Below are 13,157 nucleotides of genomic sequence, written 5' to 3'. Positions count from 1 at the left end.
TATCGCAACCATAGATATATAGCGACATATACACAATTTCGCTCCATAGTGTAGGTTACTAGTCTACGGTATTGCCTGGAATATATTGATCCAAGTAGAACATACTGACTCGCCTTTGTTGTTGGAAAGAGTGTATCTCTTCCTCACGTCACTACCAGTTGATGTCTTGTGTCCCTCCTGAAAAACTGTCCAGGAATCGAACATGACCGCCCCATGGTAGTATGTCTCATAGTGACGCAGAATATCGCGCAGTAAAGGTCAAGCGTCTTCTCCCATAGAAACTTCTGGAAGTAGCCCGTAAAGATGTCGGACGAGTATGAATCTTTGGGGAAGTTCTCTGCTACCATTGATGAACTTATCGTCTTCCGTCCAGATGCATTCGTCCTGTAAGATAGCACAGGGTTTCTCGGTTACATGGCAGAGTTACGCTCATGAATTGAAGTGGTTTCGCAAAAACTGAGAACTTTGGTGAAGCCCCTGGCGTATGAACTAAGCTCCTCCGTGATGAGCCCAAGGTGCCTGGGATGAAACCGAGAATGGTGTAAGTTAGCCAACCGGCCAAGGTAGCAACGGCATAGTGGTTCATTGGTCTGTTCTCGAACGTGAAGTAGCCAGAATACTGAAGCATTTCAGGGAGAGCAGCAGCACGGTGACTCCTTCTGCGCCATTAGTTTGATAGTCGTCAGTCATCAGCTACGTACGCGATCCTGGTTTCCCTTTCCCCTCTGTTTCACTTCCGTTGTTCACGTAGAAAAATGCATCATGCCTAAGAGCTGCTACGAACAAGGGTGGACGGCAGTATGCAATCCGGTCATGCGCAATCCTTCGTCGGCCAACCTCGGTGGGCGAGGACGTATCAATCTCGCCGCCATGGGGGGGGGGGAGGTGCCGCTGAAGCCCAGATCATCGGCGACTGTCCGCTTGATGGCGATAGCGCTGCTCTTGGTATAATTTCCCCGACAGGCCATTTTATCCCATGGGACCTTCAAGTATTCGACGGAATAAACATTATACACTGTGCCATATAAAGTAGACTATGGCGATTCTAGGTCGCAAGTCCGATCCGGTAAAATGTGTTGTTGTTGCAGTCAGTGTTAGTCCGTAACGAACCTCGGCAACTGGGCCCTAATGAGACAAGCTGGATCTTTATACGAAATCGGGATTTGGGGGGTGAGAGAAAAAGCACCTGTCTAGAGATTCAGTAATCGGAAGAAGATGTCATTGTCTATCACTCATGCTGCATTAAGCAGGCTGCCTGTCTAATAAGAGCGCGATTGAGCATCCCACGCTATTGTACTTGGGATACCACGATCTGTCCAAGCATCAAATGACTTCAACCCCCAAAAAGCAATGGAGTACGGCAAGTATCAGAAGAACAGCAGCGACAATAACTACCGATTGCTGCTTCGATGCCGGGTCCATATTCATACAGATAGTACAGTTCAGCTCCACCGCGCCTCCCTCGCCCCTATTCATTATGGCGTTGTCCCTCCTTAATTGTATTGCATATATGTAGCCGTGGAGTTGAACTTCAAGTTGCCCTTGATGACCTTGTCAACTGCACTTAAGAAGTCCTTTTCACTAGCCACCTTTCTCCTCGCCCGAATGGCAAACATGCCGGCCTCCGTACACACACTGCGGAGCTCGGCACCGGTAGCGTTGGGGCAGAGACGAGAGATGAGTTCCCATCGGATGTCACGCTCGACGCTCATGGACTTGGCATGAATCCGAAGAATGTTGGCACGGCCCTCAAGATCCGGAAGCGAGAACTCGATCTTACGGTCAATACGACCAGGTCGCATGAGCGCAGGATCCAGTGTGGAGGGTCTGTTGGTGGCGAACATGACCTTGATGTTTCCACGAGCGTCGAAACCATCAAGCTGTGTAATCAACTCCAGCATAGTACGTTGCACCTCGTTGTCGCCACCTGCGCCGTCATCGAAACGGGCACCACCAACAGCGTCGATTTCGTCAAAGAAGATGATGCAGGCCTTCTTGGTCCGCGCCATCTCGAACAGTTCTCTGACCATACGAGCACCCTCACCAACATACTTCTGCACCAACTCGGAACCAATGACGCGGATGAAGGTCGCATCTGTGCGATTCGCCACAGCTCGTGCGCAAAGCGTCTTTCCGGTACCCGGGGACCGTAGAGCAGGGCACCCTTGGGCGGGTCGATACCAAGGTTGACGAACCGTTCCGGTGAGAGCAGGGGCATCTCCACAACCTCTCTGAGCTTCTCGACCTGTTCCTTGCAGCCACCGACATCTCCGTAGGTGACATCCGGCTTCTCCTCGACCGTCATCATGGTGACGCTGGCATCGATCTTGGGAGGCAGAGGTAGCAGAATCTGGTACTTGTTTCTATCGACACCCACTCGCATGCCCTCCTCGATATCGGTTGGGGAGACGCGCTCGCCCAGCTGCACGACGAACTTGGCGATCTGTTTGACGTTGATGACATACTTGCTCTTCTGCTCATCCTTCTCATCCGCAATGATCTTGGTGCACCGCGCTACCTGAAGCGGTTGCTCCTCGGACATGCGTTGTCGATCCGCCGCGATGTCCCATAGATGTGGAGGAGCCAGACCGGTGTCGGACTCCTTGACGCCGATCTTCTCGTCGACACTTTGTTGCTTCTCCTTTATTTGCTTCTCGAGGTTCTTGAGAGCGCTGCCGTAGGGCGCAGCGCCGTAGGTTTTGAGGACTTGGATATCCCTGTGGGTGGGTTAGCTCGGGCGTTGCGGACTGTTTGGGTCAGGGAAACGGACTCGTCGGTGAGGGGTGTGATCTTCTTCTCTTCTACCTCATCGTCGGCATATTTCTTCTGGTACTTCTCCCAGTTCTGACCAGTGGCGGACGGCTACGTAGCGGGCGGTTAGCAGAGGTCGAGGCCGAACGAGGCTGTCATAAACGTACCATGGTGCCCAGGGTAGATGTGGGAACCGGGCGGATTGGAGATGGGACAAATCGATGGCGTATCCAGCCAACCGGGGGAGGAAATTCGGTGCGAGTTGGAGGGGGGAAGGGAGTACGGTATCAGAAAATACGAGTGCCGCAATTATTTGTTGCGGGAGAATCGATGGAGAGATGATGATGAATTGAGGCGATCACTGATGAGTGACTGAATGCGCAGCTGCACTGGACTGGATTGAGGCCAGGCACGTCAGCTAGCTCTTGCCTGGGCCAGCTGCGGGCCACCCCCAGGCGTCCTTCTAGCAGGATTTAGCGGGCCAAGCAGCCTTGCAGCTACCCCCCGTCGGATTTTGGGTTGACCGTCAAAAAAATAATTGGGATGGTAGTAGCCTTCAGCGCGGGGGGGTTATCGAGGGTCGGCTTGTACCTGAAATCAAATTCGTTGTTCTGCTCTACAACTTCCAAACCCGCAGAATCAACGTGAACTTGTTGTCACCGAAGCACCATATCTCCCCACCCAGAAACAAGGCCAGGCCACTTCAAATATGTCGACAACAGCGGCACCCGGGTCGGGCGCCCACTCCAACAGCACCTTCAGAGTATGTCGAATGTCGAGGGGCACACCGAGTCTACGTCTACTTACTGCTGCACTCAAGCTAATGCCGTATACAGGACAAGGAGAAGCCGATAGCAGTGCGTTCTGCCAACATCGTCGCCGCCAGGGCCGTCGCAGATGCCATCCGAACCTCGCTTGGCCCCCGTGGCATGGACAAGATGATCCGTAGTGGGCGGGGCGAGACAATCATTACGAACGACGGAAACACAATGCTCAAGAGCATGTCCGTCATGCATCCCACCGCCAAGATGCTGGTCAACCTGTCGTCTGCTCAGGATGTGGAAGCTGGAGATGGTACCACCTCGGTTGTCGTCATCTGCGGTGCCCTGCTCGGCGCTGCCGACAGACTGCTGGGCAAGGGTATTCACCCCTCAGTCATATCCGAGGCCTTCCAGAGGGCAGCCGCCGCCGCAGTGCAGATCCTACACGACATGTCCCAGCCCGTCGCCCTGACGGATACTGCGACCCTCCTCCAGGCCGCCAACACCTCGCTGTCATCCAAAATTGTCTCGCAATATTCCGGCCTGCTGGGTTCCATGGCTGTCCATGCCGTCACCAAGACGATCGATATCAAGAACGCAGACAACGTTGACCTGAAGAACATTAGGATTGTCAAGAAGGTCGGAGGCACGATAGAAGACAGCGAGCTGGTTGATGGTGTGGTCCTCAACCAGCCTGTCATGAAGTCGGCTGGTGGCCCCGTCCGGATGGAGAAGGCCAAGATCGGTCTCATCCAGTTCCAGCTCAGCCCGCCGAAGCCCGATATGGAGAACAGCATTGCCGTCAACGACTACCGCCAAATGGACAAGATTGTCAAGGAGGAGCGATTGTACCTGTTGAACCTGGTCAAGAAGATCAAGAAGGCCAAGTGCAACGTCCTCCTGATCCAGAAGTCCATCCTGCGTGATGCTGTCAACGACCTGTCACTCCACTTCCTTGCCAAGCTCAACATCCTGGCCATCAAGGACATTGAGCGTGACGAGGTCGAGTTCATCTGCAAGTCCACCGGCTGCAAGCCGATTGCCGACATCGACTCTTTCACCGAGGATAAGCTTGGAAGCGCCGATCTGATCGAGGAGTCGCAGTCCAGCGGTGCTCGGATGGTGAAGATTCTTGGCACCAAGAGTGCCGGCAAGACTGTCAGCGTGGTGTGCCGTGGCGCCAACGGTATGATTCTCGACGAGGCTGAGCGATCTCTTCACGATGCGCTCTGTGTCATTCGATGCCTGGTCAAGAAGAAGGCTCTGATTGCTGGTGGTGGTGCCCCGGAGATCGAGATCGCTGCTCAGCTCTCCAAACAATCCCGGTCGCTGACGGGCACCGAATCGATTTGCTGGAAGGCTTTCGCGGACGCCCTTGAGGTTGTCCCCACAACTCTCGCCGAGAACGCTGGTCTGAACAGCATCAAGGTTGTGACAGAATTACGTCATCGCCACGAGATGGGCGAGAAGAACGCCGGTGTCAGTATCAAGAGCGGCGGTGTCAACACCAACATTGCCAAGGAGAATGTGTTGCAGCCTCTGCTGGTGAGCACAAGCGCGATTGAGTTGGCCGCCGAGACAGTGAAGATGATTCTGCGTATTGACGATATCGCCCTGACCCGGTAAAATCGGCAAATACTGAAAAAAAGAGGCATCGTGTTTCGAGGTTCACAAGCAATGTATCAATGTAATTTATTCTGCCAATTTAGACGGTAGAATGCAGGGGCCTTTACGGACCCTGAATAGAACCTTACGAAATTAATGCATCTCGAAGATACAAATACGCTTGCAGTGAAAACTACCTATATCTAGAGATGTTTGTTTAGGTTGAGCGGCAAATTCTTAGGGACGGAGAATGCTGAACTAACATTTATATCTCAAGGGCTTACTAGACACTGAATGCACGACTTCTTGCATCCATCATGAACGTGCCGTCGTCAGTATCTGGCTCGTCAGATCGCCCAGTATCCCTGGCGTGTCGGACCGCTCCTATCGAATACTTATGCGCATGGCTGGCCAAGACTGTTAGCCAGCAACAGGAAGATACGTTAGGTATTACATAATGTGAGAGCCAAACCTATATTACAAAATGGGGTGACAGGTTTATATATTTACAGGCGAATAAATGTTCAACTAACGTTTATGTATGTCGGGGCGACGCATGTCTTGTGGTTCGACATAGACGTTGCTTACGACTGTTTATACCGTCGATGCCACTGGATCAACCAGTGAGCAAGTCGCCAGGGGGGTGCATTTCCTCTTTGGTAACTGGTGTTCATGACTCTTTCTCAACGAGCATGAAACGTGGCTTGCAGCGGGGAGGGTGTCGACGGATATCTGCGGTCGTCCTCATCATCACTGCCGCATTCGGACACACCGTTGCTGTCGCGCCGGATCGGCTTCCGGATTGGTTGCGGCGCCCGTTGGGGAGCCGCATGCCGGCGGCTTATTTGTCGGGCGGCCGGCGGCGCCGTTTGTGCCGGCATCCTCTGGTTACTCGGAGGGTGTTGCCGCATATGCCGACTGAGAGACGGCGGCTCGTGCCGCTGGATCGACGACATCTGGGGCTGCTGCGGCGGGGGCTGTGGTCGCTGCTGTCTGCGCTGGCTCTTGTGGTGGTAGGATGGCGGCGTTGGGTATACCATCGTGGCACTCATGGGCTGAGCCGCGACGTAGCCCCTTTGTACCTGGGGCCGGTGCGACGCCTGGTGGATGGAAGGCATGTTTCGAGCGGGCTGATTCTGGGGGGCGCGGCGGCCCTGCGGGTAGTAGGCCGGCTGGACTGGCGCCGGTTGGCGCCGGCGGGTGTCGTATGTTCCCATGCCCGGCATGGCCGCGACGCCCTGCATGAGCTTGGGCTCGACGAACGAGTCGCAGCTGGCGCTATTCTTGAGGCGATTCGCGCCGCGAGAGGCAGAGTTGCTGTGTCCGTACCACCCGTGGTTCCTGGCGGCTCGCGTCGCCGCTTGCTTTGCAGCGCAGTCGGGGCAGGGCCGGGGCGTCGTTTCGTTCGCCACTATGCCGCGGCACCCTCCACCGCCGCCAAAGCAGCAGCTAGCCTCTTCGTACTTGGCCGCACACTCCTTGACATAAGGGTGATGGCCACAGATGTAATAGACTCTTTTACACATTGTGTGATTTGATGAAGACACAAATAGGGGCTAGGATGTACGTGAAAAGGGGGGTGGGGGATGAAAGTGGAACCCAAATAGAGAGTCTGTAAACAGAAGGGTATCGTAACGAACTGTGCCTGACAGGTATAGGGGTAAGTGGGAAAAAAGAATGAGAGAAGAAAGCAAACAAGTATATCTGCTCTCGCAGACGGAAAAGGGAGTGTGAGGTTCGTGTGGGTGTCGGATTTGATCTATCGCTATAAAATGCCAACGGGCTTCAGAGACTGGGGGTTGCTTCATTATATCCATCAGGGCCATTATCGGTCAGAGACAAAGGTTTGACTCGGACGGCTGCTGGGTCTTTGGTTTATCAAAGGGGACAAAGACGTTTACACCTCAAAGGCGGCGGCTTCTGTAGAGACCTCTTCGCTCGTATGAGCAAGTACTCCCAGGTGGAAATATCGCTTCCAACAAATGGAGGTTGTCTCTGGATTCTGTTTCTTATAATATGTCTGCATCCTGCAACTATGAAGTTCGCGAGCGGCCTGACTGGGACTGTAACGCGATTCATTAAGGCAGGCGTGACAGGACATATAACAGCATGGACGGTAATTTGAACATGTCCCAGGTTATTAGTTATTGGGCAAGAATAGTGGTCAGATATAATCTTGTGACACTTGCCCCTACCTCCCGCCGCCTACGCATAGAGCCTCACACATAGATGATTCCATGCCTGGCCGTGAGTCCTAGTGAGTCCTCGAGATGGACTTGCCAGAAAATAGGTACTGCGTAGAGCGCAGATCCAGGCCGTAGCCCGAGTCTGCTCAAAGAGAGGCCAGACTAAGCAAGATCCGAAAATAGCAGGCTACCGTGCTCTCTATTGTCCCCGTCTTTGAGAGCTTCTTTGACGATGTTCGCCCACACTATGCAATTGTCACTTCCTTTCGAATAAAAGGCTTCCCGCATAAAGACACTACTATTTCCCACTCCCCTGCGCGGCCACGAGAAAAGAGAGGAGAGTGGGTGGTTTCATTCCAATTCAAAAACCACAAGACAATTTCGTTCTTTTTTCTGCCTTCACACTATAATACAATATGCCATTCCAATGGGACCCGAGGACCTGGAGGAGGGTCCGATTAGCACTAATTCTGATAAATTTAATAATAACGGTTCGCCTCGAAGCCCTGGAGGCATGGATACTGAAGCGTTGGCGGCAGAAGAGGACAACTACCGAGACGACAGATTCAACCGAACCAGAGACCACTACTACTGAAGATGTAAGCCTTAATGGTGTGCCGGAAATATCTAGAGCCTGCCCGCCACATACTCCGACGTCTTTAAGCTCCGAGCAGAAGAGAACGCTAGACTGGGCGCGACTCGGGTCCCACGATGACTCCTCCTACACCTTCGATTATGCTCAGGACCATCATCGACTCAAAGCCACAGTCCCAGACAGACCACAGAGCGAGGGGTCAGAGCCGAGGCAGCCTGAGTCAGAGGATGTTGCCGAGGATGAGGATTTTGTTACCACCCCTGAGGGTAACGACAACGGGCTCGAAACCTCGCCTGAGGTTGTCTCTCCCATGGAACACAATACCGCACAAGAAGTCGCAGACACGGACGCAGGTGAAGTCTCCGGTGCAGGTGTACAATCAGAGGGGGGAGATGAGGGAGAGGAGGGGGAAAAGGGGGGGAAAGGTGGAGGAGGTGGTAAGGCCAGACTCTATTGAGAGGCCGACTACCAGCCTGAGTTTTCACCCCGAAGACGAACAGCATGGAGATGACGACGATAGGGAGGTCGCCGCACCGAGCCCGACGATCGATATCACCAAAGAATACCAGCTGCCGCAACGCGACTCAGATGTGACCTCTGAATGGGAGGCAGTGCAAGATGGTGCCCCTGAAACAGAGGTGGCCGTGGAAGAGAATGTGGAGGTTATCCCGGTCGTCGAGCGAACAACCGAGAAGCCCCCTCGTCCTCGTCGTCAGCAACGCCCAGATACCCTCTCCCGGGATAAGCGCAATGAGCTGATGGAGCTGAGGTCCAAGCTAAAGCTTCTACATGCGCTCAGAGAAAGAGAGAAACGAGAGTCCCAGCTGGACGTGGACTCTTCTTCAACCACCACCACTACCATCACCACCGTAGCAGCAGCACCACCGCAACAGGAGCAGGATGCCATCGACAGCAACGAGGTGTCAAGACTGTCGGATGAAAGGCGTGCTGAGCTGATGGAGCTGAGGTCCAAGCTGCAGCTTTTACAGGAACTCAGAGAAAGGGAGAAACAGGAGTCGCGGCAGGATAGAGCCTCCTCTTCGACAGCCACCACAGCATCACCGCAAAAGGAGCAGGAAGCCGCCAGCAGCGACGAGTTATCAGAGCTATCAGACGAAAAACGTGCTGAGCTTATGGAATTGCGCAGGAAGCTCATACTATTAATGGAGATGCGGGAGCTGGAAGGGGCCCCCGAGTCCGCCCCAGTAGAAACGTCTGTCCCAGTATCGACCGTACAAGAAGAAGAAAGGGAGGAAGTAGAAGAGGATGAGCTTACCGGTGATACCAATCAAGAATTTTCCATGTCCAGGTTTCACGAGCCCACAGACTCGGACCCGGAGACGGTCAACAACGACGACGAGATACCACCGTCGCCGCCGCCACCACCCGAGGACCCGCCAGAAGAGGAGGAATATTACCACGACGGCGACGACGGGCTGATCGATCCATTGTCCAGCGACGCAGACGAGGCCATGAACTTCGTCAAGGGCTGGCTGCTGTTGCCCGACGACCTGAGCGCGCTCGAGGTGCTCTACCAGGTCGCGAACCTGCGCGACACCCTGACCTTCATCCCCGGGTGGGTGCCGACCAAGCACAGCCTGGTGCGGAACGACGAGTCCCTGCTCGTCCGCAGCCAGGCGGTGCCCTACGAGATCAACTGGCACTTCCTCGTGCGCCTGCGCTCCGTGCGGTGGCGCGAGCTGCTGCGGGCGGGCACCGCCGTCGTCGATGCCGCGGACCAGGCGTGGCTCGAGGGGTTCCTGGACGAGATGGAAGCGCCCGCGTTCGCCTTCGGGGGTCCGCGAGAGCTCCACCGCCGCCGGGGCCGGAGCCGGGGCCGAAGCAATTCGCCGAGGCCAGGAACGCCGGCGGTAGGAGGAGGAGGAGAAGGAGGCTTGCACAGACGGAGGAGCACGCTGCACCAGGTCGAGGCCGCCGTGCCGCCGCTGCCGCACGAGGAGGAAGCGGCGCGCGTCATGAACCAGACCCTCTGGACGCGGCACGGGCTCGAGGCCGCGACGGCGGCGGTGCGGGCCATCTACGACAACACCGAGGAGCGCGTCGCGTGGATCGACGACCGGGCGGTCGAGGTCCTGACCGAGCTCGAGGAGATGGAGCAGGTCCTCCAGCGCCTGCTCGACACCCTGACGAGTCTCGATGCGGACGTGGGCGCCACGGTCGAAGTCCATGGGCAGGAGTATGCGCAAATGGCCGGGATGATACAACAAGGCTTGCCGTGAAAGGCAATGGCGACGGTTGCAGTGAAGAAAGAAGAAGAACCAAAACTTGTTTTAACTCGCGTTGCATTTTCATTATATATGTCGCATATTAATATCTGTCAATCCTCAGAGCGGGCTTTCACTGGATGCATGTTATGTCCCACCGACCCCTATTTCCTAGAAGAAGTGGTATGTAGATTGGAGAGTTCGGTGTGGTGCAGACCCATACGATAAAAGGCGATGACGAGCGCAACGTGTGTCGCTTGATGATTAAATACTAATTTTACTTGTTTGTTGGAGAGAGATAGATGCTCTACTACATGTATGACTTCCTCAATATGCCCTGCAGCCCGAGAGAGATGGGTCTCTCGGGACGAATGGGCTGGAGCGTCAGGGGCCCCGTACTGCGCCATGCCGCATGCGCCCCCGTTTTGGCCGTCGGCATGATGTTCAGCCCCATGGGAAACGAATTCCGGAAGGCCGGGTGCTCCCTGCTGAGCCGGCCCAGCTCCAAATCGTGGTCCGGCACGTACTTGAACGAGCCCTCCGAGTCGGCGTGGTTCAGAGGCCGCGAGCTGTCCCCCGTCCACCCCCGACTGCCGCGGCTGTCCGAGCCGGCGGGTGGGAATCCGCTCCTCCGGCCGGGCGCCGCGCTGCCACTGCTGCTGCTCGAGTGCTGCGTTTTCCGGACAATGTAGGCCGACACCATGCGGATCAGCGGCTGCAGCGTGGGCAGGCATGCGCACATTATGGCCACGCCCACCTCGATCGTGCTCCATATCGCCGTGCTGACTACGACTGATAGGGAGTCAGCATACCATGTTGATGAAGAAGAACAGTCGGGAAAAAAAGAAGATGGCCTGACTTACCCGTTGTATCCGCTCCGGGTTCTGTGTTGACAAGTTCGGCGACGAACTTGAGGCGCACAATACTGACGAGGGTAACGCTGTGACGTGTAAGCTTTCCACTGCCTGGTCGAAAGGGGCTTGGGCTTGGGCAATTCTACTTACAACCCGCCAAGCAGGAACATGCCGCACACTGCCGCTTTTTGCCAGTTGACTATCTGGAGGCGGCGCACTTCTCGTATCGGAAGCGAGAGTATGATTATGTCAATGATAATCTGTTGCCGCGTGAGCAATGTGAAAGTCCTGCATACTTGGTTTGGGGCAGCATCGAGAACACATACATGAGGAACTGTCAGACAGAAGGATGTAGTCAGCCTACTGAGAACACCATAGATAGGCATCGGCGGTATTTTTACTTACCAGCAAGGCCTGTATAGTAGCTGTAGTGGTCTACACAATGCCCTTCTGCAGTGCCTCCCCACGAGCGAGGGATGGGGTCGCACTGGAAGAATACCACCAGTACCACTGCAAGGTACCAGAGCATCGCCACGATCGCGAGGTTGACGACCGCTCTCCTCATAAACTTGGTTGGAAAGAGCCGGTCGTACATGGCCAATATCGACAGCTTGACTGCCGTTATTGTCGCGCCATATGTTATCTCGCTGATAAATGTCCACTGCAAGTCAGGTCAGCACCCACACCCACACCCATGACGCGCAACGAGGTTTACACGGGTCCTTACCAGTTGGATGACCCGTAACGAGCCCGGGTTTGTCAACATGACAACCAATAGGTGCTTTCCTAAACCATTTTGCGATACTGGCGATGGGTTCAGTCAGTTATGTTGCTCGGCTGATCCCTTCCCCTCCTCTGGTAGGTGGCGCTCACAAATAAAAGTGGTTGTGAGATAGACCATGGCGGGTATCTGTGCTCGATGATCAGGACCTCCCTTCTTCTATAGCAGCTCCCTCCGAGTAGTAGCAGTCGATAGATGGCGCAACATACCAAGGCGGCGAGGATGATCCAGTCGTCCAGACCTAGGCGCGCTTTCCTCGTCGCGCGAGCTGCCAGCCGCAGCATGACGAAACCGCACGATATGCCCATCATCGCCGCGGCCACCCTCTCGGCGACCGGGCCCTGGTTGAAGCTGACAAAATCGGCGGGTAGATCATCCAGCCTAGTTGTAGTGGAATTTGCCATCGCTGTTCTGCAGTTTACACTGTCGATCGGATCCTGATAGGTCGCAGGGGCGCGGGCGGGATGCGATGGGGAGCGGGGGAGAGGGAGAGAACCAAAGGGGGGTTTTCCTCTACAGGGTAGCGGCGCCCGTCAAGGCCTTAAGAGACCCAGAAAGCGCGACCTGATTGCTTCTGCCATGACGACACGAGGGCCCAGGTCGCGAACTCTTGGGGGGAATGATGTTTTTCGATCTTGTATGCATAGCCCACCAATGTTCTGGATGCGGCGTTGTAGATAGGGTTCCCTATAGTTCCAGAGCCCGGAACGGAGGGAGGGCAGGTCGAATTGAGCAGCGGGATTGGTCGACAACGAGGGAGGACATGCCGCTCGCATGCCATTGACCAATGACAACAGTCCAACTAACACCCTGGGTGCATCGCTCGGATGCAGAAATTCTCATGCGCACCTACACAATCCGAATGTTGCGCATGTCTTGTGTCTTGGGGCCTGGGCGGCCAGCAGAAGAAAAGTGACACATGGCTGCAGAGCCGGGCCCCGGGGAAAATCTCAGCTTGCAGCAAAACGTGGAATTGGCGCCATCCGCCGCATGCCTCGATCGGCTGCTCACCTAACCACAGCGCTGCTGGGCAGTCCTTTCTGAGTGCTGTCTCCAACTCTATATCCTCGCGCGTCTTCCACTATCGAAAACCTACATATGATAAGCAATAAACACAAATGAGACAAATACCAATCTCAACCCACCATTTCGACTCAGCCTCTCTTCTGGATCCCGTACTCCGTATCGCTGGACGCTTTGAAGTCGACTTCCGACACCATTGGTCTGCCACCATCGGTTGCCGAAACTCAAGCGCCGTAGGAGCCGCCGACAGAGAGCTCTGGTACTGCAGTCAAAAACATCGTCAGCATCTGTTTAATTACTTTAGTTGGCCACTTAAACAGAGATATAGTTATATATAGATACTGCCGTAGAGTTATATACGGGACATAGTTGACTA

General features: G+C 54.9%; 5 protein-coding genes across 5 annotated transcripts; 2 read left to right on the top strand and 3 right to left on the bottom strand.

Annotated features, from left to right (window-relative positions):
• Positions 1–1,493: 1,493 nt before the first annotated feature.
• PG985_006768 (26S proteasome regulatory subunit 7) lies at positions 1,494–2,979 on the bottom strand (the record flags this gene model as incomplete). The annotated part of the gene is made up of 4 exons (XM_066826537.1): positions 2,919–2,979; positions 2,771–2,862; positions 2,149–2,717; positions 1,494–2,095 (listed from the first exon to the last, which is right to left on the bottom strand). Exons 1-4 carry the CDS (start codon positions 2,919–2,921, stop codon positions 1,494–1,496), a joined length of 1,266 nt encoding a protein of 421 aa, XP_066686144.1. The 5' UTR covers positions 2,922–2,979.
• Positions 2,980–3,460: 481 nt separating this feature from the next.
• PG985_006767 (T-complex protein 1 subunit delta) lies at positions 3,461–5,138 on the top strand (the record flags this gene model as incomplete). Its single annotated transcript, XM_066826536.1, has 2 exons — positions 3,461–3,514; positions 3,588–5,138. The coding sequence occupies 2 exons, from the start codon at positions 3,461–3,463 to the stop codon at positions 5,136–5,138; spliced, it is 1,605 nt and encodes a 534-aa protein (XP_066686143.1).
• Positions 5,139–5,800: 662 nt separating this feature from the next.
• On the bottom strand, positions 5,801–6,643 carry PG985_006766 (uncharacterized protein; the record flags this gene model as incomplete). Its single annotated transcript, XM_066826535.1, has 1 exon — positions 5,801–6,643. One exon carries the CDS (start codon positions 6,641–6,643, stop codon positions 5,801–5,803), a length of 843 nt encoding a protein of 280 aa, XP_066686142.1.
• A 1,371-nt stretch (positions 6,644–8,014) lies between these two features.
• Positions 8,015–10,138, top strand: PG985_006765 (uncharacterized protein; the record flags this gene model as incomplete). Its single annotated transcript, XM_066826534.1, has 1 exon — positions 8,015–10,138. One exon carries the CDS (start codon positions 8,015–8,017, stop codon positions 10,136–10,138), a length of 2,124 nt encoding a protein of 707 aa, XP_066686141.1.
• Positions 10,139–10,433: 295 nt separating this feature from the next.
• On the bottom strand, positions 10,434–12,162 carry PG985_006764 (uncharacterized protein; the record flags this gene model as incomplete). The annotated part of the gene is made up of 6 exons (XM_066826533.1): positions 10,434–10,915; positions 10,987–11,063; positions 11,128–11,237; positions 11,383–11,391; positions 11,466–11,624; positions 11,968–12,162. The coding sequence occupies 6 exons, from the start codon at positions 12,160–12,162 to the stop codon at positions 10,434–10,436; spliced, it is 1,032 nt and encodes a 343-aa protein (XP_066686140.1).
• Between the last annotated feature and the right edge of the window lie 995 nt (positions 12,163–13,157).

Source organism: Apiospora marii, assembly GCF_038362585.1.
Source record: "Apiospora marii strain CBS 49790 chromosome Unknown utg000004l_segment0_segment0, whole genome shotgun sequence".
NCBI classification, from domain to species: Eukaryota; Fungi; Ascomycota; class Sordariomycetes; order Amphisphaeriales; family Apiosporaceae; genus Apiospora; species Apiospora marii.
This window is presented reverse-complemented; position numbering and strand designations above follow the sequence as displayed.